This window comes from Aquarana catesbeiana, linkage group LG06 (assembly GCF_042186555.1).
Source record: "Aquarana catesbeiana isolate 2022-GZ linkage group LG06, ASM4218655v1, whole genome shotgun sequence".
NCBI lineage: Eukaryota > Metazoa > Chordata > Amphibia > Anura > Ranidae > Aquarana > Aquarana catesbeiana.
Genome location: NC_133329.1, coordinates 307,004,635 through 307,016,799, shown reverse-complemented (window position 1 = coordinate 307,016,799; position 12,165 = coordinate 307,004,635). Strand labels below are relative to the sequence as shown.

The 12,165-nt window shown below is 38.6% G+C and overlaps 1 protein-coding gene across 6 annotated transcripts in view; it reads right to left on the bottom strand.

Moving 5' to 3' along the window:
- The window catches only part of FN1 (fibronectin 1), an 80,808-nt gene that overhangs the window by 26,701 nt on the left and 41,942 nt on the right, over positions 1-12,165 (bottom strand). For 4 of the 6 annotated variants that reach the window (XM_073633584.1, XM_073633585.1, XM_073633586.1 and 1 more), the window contains exons 19-25: positions 10,035-10,307; positions 8,868-9,134; positions 7,292-7,386; positions 5,708-5,876; positions 4,719-4,805; positions 2,767-2,958; positions 728-1,000 (exon numbers count right to left, since the gene is read on the bottom strand). In XM_073633584.1, the coding sequence (XP_073489685.1) occupies positions 728-1,000; positions 2,767-2,958; positions 4,719-4,805; positions 5,708-5,876; positions 7,292-7,386; positions 8,868-9,134; positions 10,035-10,307 (1,356 nt within the window). The remainder of the gene's footprint in view (positions 1-727; positions 1,001-2,766; positions 2,959-4,718; positions 4,806-5,707; positions 5,877-7,291; positions 7,387-8,867; positions 9,135-10,034; positions 10,308-12,165) is intronic. The other 2 variants (XM_073633589.1, XM_073633590.1) reach the window with 1 other exon arrangement.

Below are 12,165 nucleotides of genomic sequence, written 5' to 3'. Positions count from 1 at the left end.
AAAAAAAAAAAAAAGAAAAAAAAAAAAAAAAAAAAAAAAAAAAAAGGATGCACTTTTCAATATTAGAGCTTAAAATGAAAAACTCATTTAAAATGCTTTTTGAAAAGGGCAGTCAACAAGCATGCAGCGACACCATAATTTAAACAGTTACATGCAGTGCAGAAGGAAGACACTGTTGTATGCGAGTCACCCACATGTAAATAGTAAACTTTTGCTAGATCTGCTTCTGGTTAAAAAGGAGAAAAAAAAAAAAAAAAAAAGTATTTGACACTCCGAAAGGAGGCCAGGTTTTGCTTGCTGAATTTTTGCTTTGGCAGCACATTCTACAGGCAAAATAGGTTTATGCAGGTCAGCACCTTTGAAGTACATGAATTCTGTGCAACACCACTGCTCAAAATTGCACCTGTTTTTGTTTTCACAAAGGCCTTTATTCATTTCTGGACCTGCGATACAGATCACACCCCTTTCCATCTAAAAGGAGGAAGGGTCATATAGGGCTCATTTAAAGAGCAATTCTATAATGAATTGATTATTTCAAGTTACCAGCTCTAACAAAGCAGCAATAGAGCCACTCATACCCATTTAATTGCTTGCTATAATATAGAGATTGTCAAATTTTAAGACTACTCCATCAAAGATATTACCGAGGCCAACATAATCCTTCATTATGCAGGTGACCCATACAACGGAACCCTCCTCTGCAAAGTGGCTAGGATTGTACAATCACCCGTTTGCTGTATGATTGTGGTCGGGGCGCTCTCTCCACCGTTAATGAGTGTTATCACGCTGATCTCATAATCAATGCCGGGCTCCAATCCTGAGACCTTGTAATACCCCTGTGAAGGGTGCACAAACTCCTCGTAGACAGGGACAGACTCTCCTCCGGCAACCACTGTGATTCGGTAGCCGATAATGGTGGAGGAGTTAAGGGGTGTCCATCTCAGGTCAATACTTGTATCGGTTACATCGACAAACTTTAGGTCAGTGAGCTGGGGTATCTCTGGCAGGGTGACGCAGGAAAGAAGCAGAGGGAATGGAGGCAGGGGGAGGAAGCAAAGCATGTCAATCAAGAATTGCATAATTACACGTAATTATTAAAGCAAAACAAAAATTAGAAAAAGCAACTTATACTCAAAGTGTGTCTGATTTATTGAATAAAAGTGTGGAATTGATGCTTTACTGCATTAAAATTTTGCAAAGCTTGTGCAGGTAGTACTTTAGACAGATCAGATTGCACGTGTAAAATACATGTGCAAAAATGCTTTAAAAACTTTAAGAGGTTAGTGTATAGCAGTTTCAGCTCTGAGTTTAATACACAAAAGACTCAAACTGGCATTACAGACATATGGTTTTTAAAGTGTGCCTGTCCCAAATCTACACACACTGCCCTGATCTGTCAAATGTGTCAAAAAAAAAAAAAAAAAAAAATTGATATTAGCACAAACAAATCCCAGAAAGTATACCATGCTAATACTTAAGTGTTCTTTGTTTTTAATCTAGTGATAGGTTTGTCAGCTGAAATGTTATAAACCAGTAACATTTTGGGTTTTTATTGTGTTGCTGTTGGAATGCACTTTAAGTGCCATGAGATAACACCAAGCTGACCTGGACCAACGATAAGAATATGGTTTTAGGATTGCTGTCCTTTTTCACCATTTTATGAACAAAAATATAAAGGTGAAATAGCTGTTGCCATAACACATCCAAAGTGTACTCATTTTGGGAGGGGGAGGAGGAGGAAGGAGGTCTCTAGACACACATTGGCACATTTTCATTTGAACGCAAGCATTACATCAAGCATTATTAGTGCACTTTATAGTTTTACTGTTGCAATAAGATATTTGCCAGAGACCGTGGGAATGCAAAGTTATGAACACACAAGGTCTAACATATTTGAGACATATTACAGTAGGACCTTATTCTCTACATAATGATATTGTTCTGAGTGGAGTTAGGCCAACAATAGGCAGACCTGGTAAACAAAATCTACCCATCCCCAAAGCAAATGTTTAGTGCTGCTGTCGATCCTAACCTGTACAAATTCATGTGTGCATGATTTGTTAAATGATCATTCTTTTCCAATGGAAAACAAAACTATGATCTTCAAATTGTTGTGGGCATTCTGGAAATTTAATACGACACATCTGACTGGCATATGCGGTGCTTTAATCCGTCACACGACTTGTAAATATCACATGTATTATGGCCAGGTCTGTTGCGGTTTTTCACAGTTCCCACTTGCATGTAAGCTCATGGAGTGATTAGCAGTCAGTGATTGACCCTGGTCGCATACAGTCGGCATCCAGAGCTGATAATTCGTAGGCAATTGCTTCAACAATTGCATGCAACAGCTTAATTAGCTGTGGGAGCCATCAGCCTCCCCTTACTTTCAATAGAGCTGCTGCACACAGCTAAATACTGATAACCCCTGCATGTAATCACCAACAGCCCTATTAGCAAGTGTGAATGGGGTCTTAAAACCACTGCTGCTTTACTAGCCAAGAGATCAATGAAAAATTATGATAACTCAAATATTCCATAATTGTGTGCTCTTTAAGTCAATATATTGAGCTACATGGAGGTCAGAATATTGAAGCAAGGCAATGAGCCAAAAGCAATGGAAGCAGAAATAAATATGTAGATAAGGGTCATGGTAACAGATTATCACAACCAGAAAGTCTTGTTAAAAAGCTGCAGTAATAGTTCCATCAACACCAGGGTTGTTTCCTAGGGAAGTAAAATATAGACAGTATAGTCGGTCCTTACCTGGAGTGATTATTTTGGAGAGGGGGACACTATCCTCTTCTCCTTTAACTGCATAAACACTGATATTATATTCCACACCAGGGCTAAGGTTGTCAAAAGTAAAAGAGGACTGGCTTGCATCAATATCTTCTTCGGTTGGATAACCAAACTGCCTTTCTGTGGGAGAGGAGGTTATCCTGTACCCAGTTAATCCTGCAGAGCAAACCACAAGTAAAATTGGTTAGAAATAGGCCACTTTATGAAAAAAAAAAAAAAAAAAAAAAAAAAAAAAAAAACAAACAACACACGATAGATACACAAAGAGATAGATATAGATACACACACACACACACACACACACACACACACGCAAGTCCTTATTGTGTGATTTTATACATACAACAGTTACCCCACCTCAATACTCTGGTGGTTGTAAGAACAATGTATCCAATGTTTCCAATATGCTTTGTGTAATTACTGGGTAGGTACCCCCTTTATTGTTCTGCCTATATTATGACCAATAAAAACAAACATATTTGCCTCTAAAAATGCAAACACGTTTCAGAAAAGGAATACAATACAGGAACTGTAGTCACACAGTGATACCAAAATTTGCAAACGAGATACCGGCTAGGAGTCACCTTACCACTTGGAAGGTACCATTATATTCCCTCCCTTAGGGCCGGTTCACACTGCTGTGTGGGGAGACCGAATGCGATTCGCACCGCACTGCAAAAACTTGCGATGCGGGAACCTGCAGTGGATTCACAGGGTTCCCGCATCGCAGCAGTGTGAACCGGCCCTTACTGTACATTCCCCAGCACTCCCTGGCTTCTGTAGCCTGCATGTTCCCTGGTCTTTTGTCTCCGTAATATTTCTTTATTTTTGCATACTTTATTTTGATTCTGTGGAGTTCATGTTTTTCTTGCTGCCTTTTCCCCTTGTGCCTGCCCCTGGGATCCTTGGAATACTTTAGGGCACCGCTTTGAACCAGAGACACACAGTATATACATACTTGTCATCTCAGCCTCCTTAGGAGTGTGTAATATTACTGTGGCTTGCATTAACTATAATTTTTAGTTGATGAATTTTGGATGTTCTTATGTGTGCATTTTTTACAGAGATCCTTTTAAAGCGGACGTTTACCCCCCTGAAGACGCTGCGTCTGCTTCCATTGGACATCAATCTTGATACGGTCTAGCATTTTGACAATTCTGGCATCACTGCGTGACTTTTTCCTTTTCTGAAACTTGTTTGCCTGTTTAGGAGGCTTTTTAAACATTGACCTGCATAAAAACCATGTTACTTTTATCTAAATTTCTATTTACGGCCATTATCCCCTGGGTATTACATAGTCCCAATTCCCCCTTCTTTTTCCTTGTGGGTTTTTGTATGCTGTTGTACAGTATTATAGACTGGATTTAGTTATTTTCGTTGAGCTACAAATTACTGCTAAAGCGGAGTTCCGCTTAAAAAAAAAAAAAAAAAATTATATATATATATATATATATATATATATATATATATATATCTCAAATACTGCAGCTGCTGACTTAATAAAGCGGACACTTACCTGTCCCAGGGTCCAGTGATGCAGGTGAACAAAGCCCCGCTCATCTCCCCCTCCTCTGCGGTGCCGGCATTGACACTGTGGGTGCCCGGCTGCTTCACAGCTGGGCATGCACAAGCTGCGCTGCAACTGGCTGGCAATCTGGGACCTGTGACGTGTCCCAGATGATTGCCGAGAGGTGGAAGTGGGAGCTGGAACCCTCAAGGGTTTCCGCAGCCCCCCCCCCCCCCAAAAAAAATGACATGCCAAAAGTGGCATGTCAGGGGGGGTCACCTTCCCTTAAAGCTGAAGTTCCATTTTTGGGTGGAACTCTGCTTAACTTCAAAATTAAGGAGTGATCGCAATCAGAATGTGTCACCCATTTTAAATAAAGTAACTCCTTATACAAAACGAAACTCCTTACCTGGAGAGGTACTCCTATCCCAGTAGATGGTCAGCGTGACAGAATCTGGACTTGACAGGAAGCGAAGGTTGGTTGGCGGTGAAATTGCTGTCAAGATAATTAAAAAGCATTCACTGTTAGACGATGACAAGGTTATAAACGCTAATGAAAATATATAAAAACCCCCACAAAAAAAAAAAAAAAACCCCAGGACCTAAAAATAAAACCCAGGCAGAAAAGAAACTGTAAAAACAGCATGTTAGAGATCTGTAGACTAAACAGAAACCTAACAATACCTCTGGGAGAGTCTGGGTCAGACTCCACAGCTCAGCAAAGGTCTGCCGTTTCACTACACCTGCCAAAAAAGTTCATTTAGGATCATAAAGAAAAAAAAAAAAAAAAAAAAAAAAAAATTTTTTAGGACCAGTAGGTGCCTGTGTCATACTTTTAGCATAATGGGTAGTAGGAGCGTTACACTGGTACTACATGGCTCATGGCAGTTCCTGCTGCTATAATTGTGCAAAGTATATGTAAACCCTAAATTAGATTAATGGGCTACAAAAACAAACAAAAACACACACACACTTAAATATGCATCAATAGCTATAGATTTTTTTCACATGGCATTTTCTGTATCTCAGTGCTGTTGACCTCCAGCCCACCTTCCTGTTCGCATCCCCAAACATTTCTTCTTAGCCCAATTTCCTGATCGTGACATCAGTAAACCACTCTTTTCACAGCTGAACTACACAGTATTGTTTTAAACATGCAGATTGAAAACTATTGAAAATTCCTTTAAAAGATATAATAACATGCTTATGTGTTATTTTAGTGGTTGGAGTTTACCAGTTCTTTAATAAAAGAGCATATCTGACATGCATCACCCTGTACAGTTGTTCCTATGAAATTGACCAGATGCCAGTGGGTACATAAACGTTAACCCCATTACAAAGCTATAGGAAACTTTGAACCGGGTGGGGGGGGGTTAATAAATTTGGATTTATGCTTACGAGTCACAACTGTCTTTGTGATGGGGGACTCGCTCTCTTCACCATCCTTGAGAACAGAGATACTGTAGGTATACTCAACACCTGGTGTAAGGCCGGAGATCACAATACTTCCAGACTCAGAGATAACTTCTCTGGGTGCTTCACCACCTTGGCTAGGACGTACATCCAACTGATTTATTTAACAAGACAAAAAAGGAAGCATATTATATTATGTGCCTGTAAACAAAAGCCATTAGCACCAAACACTTATAGTAAAAAAGGCAGTATATACACTACTCACCATCCTCCTGGACCAGAAAGCATGTTGCAAACAGATGAATAGTATCATTAAAAAGTATTTAACATCCCACCCATGTCATTTTACTGAATGCTTCCTGTATTCAATCTAAACCTAGAAAAGCTGTGCGCATATGAAGAGAACACAAACCCAGTACTGAATTATTTGGGATTGCAATGGTTGCTATTGACCGACTCCGTATCCGCTGTAGAAATGCAGAAAGTAGTGCCAGACCATATAAAAAAAAAACAAAAAAAAAAAAAAAAAAAAAAAAAAAAAAAACACACAACCCTAGAGGCCGATTGTTTCTCTGCTGAGCTGCACCAGATTCTCTGTGCTTCAGTTTTAGTAAATAACCCCCACAGACTTCACAAACCTATATTAGAACTAGTATTGAATTCTCCAGAGCAACAACTTGACGGCAATTGCTGAGAAGCAGTGTTGAGAGTTCAATACTAATTCTAATAGGAATCTCTGAAATCCATTTAAGTTTTAACCTGTGTTAAACCCAGGTGAAGGGGGAGTTTTGCCCCTGAAACATGTTGGTAGTTTTTATATGACCTTTTTAACATTTAAAATTATCTTGGACTTCTATAGTGCTCCTTTCTGTATTTCTATGGTTTGAGATACTGTTGTGTGCCCATTGAGGGAAGCCTTGCTGTGTGGGCGCTGCCTTGCCAGAGCTCTTGTTTGAAGTTCTCTCATCTGACTACAGTTAAAAGTCAAAATTTCCTAGCACCCGAGTATGTTGTTCTGAAGTTTGTGTACCCACTTTGACATATTTAAGATAGATGGGTCGATTTCAGACCTAGGCTTAAGATTTTTTGCTAACCAAAAGATCCCCATTTGCAGGCTGTGCAATAAAGGGAATTTGTTTAAATGTCTTAGTAGCGTAGACTTATTGCTCAGAGCTTCTGGTCATCCTGGCCAGCACTGGAACCAACTTTGTATGCCTAATGCAGCCTTCCTAAGGCTGTAAAAATAAAGTGACTGCAATACCCACACAGTTGAGACGCTGAAAATACCAGTGAGCCACTACAGACAGGAACAGTTAGCTGGAAAGTTAATCTTAAAAGTCAAGTAAAGACAAAGACTTCCACTGCTGACATCTCATGAAAAGCTGATTGAATGGCTGCCATGTGATTCAATAACTTAAATATACTGCCACCAACATGCCACAGGTCAGGAGTTCCGACTTGCCTAGCTAAATATCTGTTCCAGGCGTTATTAAAGCCAGGGACACAGCAATGTCTGCCCTTGTATCTTTCACAACAGGATTTCTATAAGCAAGGTGGTACAGTTTGTACCTTGAATCCAATTCTTGGCACAGGAGTCCATGTAATAATTATGGTGGTCTCGGTAACTTCTGTGTTATATGGAGGAATAGATCCAACTGGCTCCACTGAAAAATAAATAAAATTACAAGGCAAGACTAAAAACAGGAGAGTGCACTATAATTAATGGACAATACAATAAATTGCATTTGCTTCTTAGCAGTAGAAAGGGTAGCTAAGAAAACTACTTTAAAAGCCACTGATGAGGACTAGGCTTTGAAGAAGGCATTTTAGACTAGCTTGAATATATCAAATTAGCTTTTGTTCCATATCTAAAAAACTGAATTATTAATTTTCCACTGGGGAATGGTAAATGCAATCCTTTGAAAAAAAAAAAAAAAAAAAAACATTTTTACAGTAGACCCACAGAAATTTCAAGAATGGGGAGAAAAAAAAAAAAAAAAAAGAAGAAGTGTATACACACACACAAAAAAAAAAAAAAAAAAAAAAAAAAAAAAAAAAAAAAAAAAAAAAACACAGAAGAGACAGTACAAGATCCCCATAACCGTATGCTCAAGTCTTAATCAATAATCCAGGATATAGTAAACATTTGTCTCTATAGATGCAGTGTGAAACACACCACTGTGTTTACCAAAGTGATGTCTGGGGACTGTTTACTAGTCTGTTCTCAGAACTTTTCCCATGAGGTTAGTTCAACAAGACAACATTTGCCTAAACCTACATCCTGCAGACTGCTTGAAGTGGTCAGGCCTCCATCGCCAAGATCACAAAATATTCCGCTACAGTTTACATGTCCAACAAACCCTGCAAACCTACAACCCACTTTGCCATTTGAAGTTTTCAGGGTATATATAAACACCACTCGAGTGTTCTTCAAACTACCAATTAAAAACTGAAAATGAATAGCGTGAGGTATATATCTAGTTAAAGGACATTAGAAGAATACTAGCTGGACAGTGAGACATTCCTAGAATACTGGATGGTTTAACCAGTTCATTGACAATACACTAAAATAGCAGTGGAGTGGGAGAAGTCTGTAACCAATTTATAGCCTGGGCACAGAAGAGGTTTTGTGGCTGCCCAGAAAGGCTTATCTGATTAATGCATACACAGCAAGAATCTGTTTGATCCTAACATTCAAGCTTATTTTATGAAGTGTTATGTGGATGCTTAGAGGGTAAAAATCTATGCACATTTTCCTGGAACTTTATTGCAGTGTACAGACATCTACACACAAATATGCGTATTTTCCAAAAAATGTATATGTGTGTACACACACCTCTATCATTTGAAAATAGTGTATGGCCAGATTGAGTTTCTCCACTGTTTCTAAGCTTTTACCCTGCATTAGGACAGCATTCAAATCTAGTTTACAACTGATAGAGATCATATCACAGAGACAAATCCTGGAGGCTGGGGTTATTAGTATTTAAGATGTTAAATACTAAATTTTTTAAAATTGTGGATGGGAGCATGTAAGAAATGAAAACAGACGTCATCCAAATTTAATCGGCAAAAGGAGAAAGTGATGGAGTGAGGTAGTAATACAGCAAGTACTCCAGAATGATAGCAGAAATAAGCAACTTACATGTTGAGAAGATTCCTGTAGAGGGCTGACTCTGCTGATTTCCTTTCAGTGCAACCAGAGAAACTGTATACTCTTTTCCAGGCTGCAGACTCTTCAGTTTATAGCTTGATGTAGTAGAGGGTATATCCAACTGGTTAGGCTGTCCACCACGGGTTTGACTCAGTGAAAGAACATATCGGTCAATCTTGGCTCGTGAAGGGGTCCATACAATAAGAACTGAAGATTCAGTCAAGTCTTCAAACTTCAAATCAGTTGGAGAGTCTAACTCTACATAGAAGAGAAGAGAGGTTATTCATTCTCTAGAAAATATAGCAAGGACTAAAAGCAATGTTTAATTGTAAAACACACCAAGTACACAGAGAAACTCCTTTACTTTTACAGAATGTGCATTCAAGACTGGCTGGCCATAAGTTAAAGTATCTTGAATAAGAAACGGCTTGTTCCCACCATCCCCCAACATGATTAAAAGCCAACCTGGGAAAAAACTACAGCTGGATCTTGAAGTTAAAATTCAAATTGGACAGAAGAGCCAATATAGATCATTATATTTGGTGTAGTCACTAAAGTCAGTCCATAGTTTGAAAATATTAAATTGAAGTAGGATTCACCAGTATTTACTACAAGTACTGTAGATGCAAAATTTTCCACAGCACAGAGAATTACTTATTCCCACCCCCATCAAAAATGCTACCTAGTAAACTCCAACACGCAATCTATGACCGTTACAATTTGTCCTATGGGAGGTAGAACTACAAAACCAAAGAAAATAAAAAAAAAAAAAAAAAAAAAAAAATTTATATATATATATATATATATATATATATATATATATATATATATATATATATATATATATATATATATATATATATATATATATATATATATATATATATATATATATATATATATATATATATATAAATATAAAAGAAATAAAAAAAGTCTAAGACAGCCATGCTAAAAAGATTTAGGTAAATGTTAGGCCTAAATTGCGTTTTCTAATGCAGCCTGTTCCAAACTGAGTGTTGCTTAAGAGTGCATTTAGGCACTGGAAATGCCTTATGAATATACAGTAAAATGGACTGTGAGCTTAACATTTTTTCCATCACTGGTTTACCCAAGTCACTTCTTTAAGCAGAAGCAGCTATAGAGATGTGAACTTACTGGTTGAGAAATCTCCTACAAGAGGCTGGCTCTCTTGTCCGCGGCTGACTGCATAAACTTCAAATCTGTAGGTGGTACCAGGGCGCAAGTTAACAACCTCTGCAAAGGTACTTCGGCTCACTGGCAGGTTTTGAGTATCACGACCGGACGGTCTAACTGGTGTCACGACAACACGGTAGCCAGACACGTCACTTGCTGGAGCGCTCCATGAAATAGTTATCTTCATGTCAGTTGCATCAAGCAGTTGCAGATCAGTAGGTGATGGGACAGTCACTGTACAAAACAAACATTATTTTCAGTGTTATACTGCCGGCAATCTGTAGAAGTTGCAGGCAAAGATGTAAAAAAAAAAAAAAAAAACCCACACCCACAAGTCTTAACATAGACACAAAACAGTAAATAGTCTTAAACTGAAAATAATTTTCTTTTTTTTTTTTTTTTTTTTTTTTTTTTTTTTTAAATATGGGTCCTCTCCCTAGCATTTTAGCTTTGTGAATGGAGCTTTATGGTAATGAAACCAGGGCCATCCCTTAGCCTTGCTACAAATGTCGCACCCCATTTCCAGCAAAGGAATCATTCAAATTGCCACAACTCATGTTCCTGTACTATTTTTGCCGCTTGCACAGACTTCTGTAATTGCAAGCCGCAATGAAATCGGCAGGACAAATCACACTAATGTGCGGCTGAAGTAGTGCGATATCAAAGATGCACCGGTGTGAAGGGGGCTTAGTATATTACCATGTAGGGAAACTACATAGTATACAGTCAGCCATCATGCGAGCATAAAAAAAAAAACAAACAAAACAAACAAAAAAAAACACCCCACAATCTTATATTTTAATAAGCAAACATCCACCGAGCTTTTCTAATAATAATAATAATAATAATAATAATAATAATAATAATGTTGGTCTGTCTTTACTCAAGTCATATGACTTATGAGTAAAGTTCTCTTGTAGCGGACTACAGGAACTTTCCTGTAGTCCGCTACAAGAGAACTTTACACCAGTAGCAATTACAGACAGACATTGAGCCAAGATATGCACTCCAATCTCTTTCCATCTCACAATCAATGAATATACAGAGTACCAGAATTTTTCCTTTCACCACATAACCGTGCATACATTAAAGTGCAAAGGCTTTGATTATTTGCAGCCACTACAAAAAAAAAAAAAAAAAAAAACCATGAAGGGAAGCAACCAAAATGTAGTGAGGTATTGGACTTTGTCTACAATTAATTGCTGGCCTTTAATCACAGAGCATGTTCAAGTGGTTTAAAAATTCTATATTCTCATCCATCAATTCAGACATATTAAAAATATAGAGTGCCAAGATAAGCATGCCAGCACAGAAGAAAAAACACCAGTGAAACTTCTATTTACTTCTCTTTTCACTGAGGAAAGTTTCCTCCAGGCACATCAGACCCTTAACCTTTTTGTGCTGAGTGCACGCAAATATGTGACCTCTTGGCGTCCAGGCCTTGGCACTAAACGGCTGCATATTTGCGCACAAAGCACCGACAGTGCTGAGAGCACGTGCCTTTTGTGCTCCCGACACAGTGACCGTCAACTCGCGGAAAGTTCCCGATTGCAGTTTACGATCATGACTTTTCCGATCATGCGACCGCCATGACAGTCAGTCACGGCGGTCACGTGGCCATAAGTTCCGCCTCCTGACATAGCAAACCCCTTAAAGGGCCAGCGGCAGCCGGCACCAAGGGGTTAAAGCAGCAGTAAACCCAAAAATGTAATACCAGTATATAGTAGCTCACCAAATCATTTAATGCGGTGGCTGCATTTGTTTTTTTTTAGGTTTGTATTTTCACCTGGTGATTTGTCCAGTAACACACCCCCTGTATTAGGAGTGCCCCCACTCTAGATGAATGAGCACAAGGGGCACTTTTGGATAGCATCACTTTCCACCTTGGAGAGGGGGTTGTGTTAGTTGCACTAGCAGATTTAAAAACACTAGCCAATTGAAGCCAAACTCCAGCTAAACACTTACAGCAAACAGTTTTTCCCCCTCTTTTGAGATATTCTTTTACATAAAAAAAATGCTCATTGTAAGCAGTCATTGATAAATTTGTCCCATCCCTATCACTGATACATTCTGCTGGAGAGCTCATCTTTAA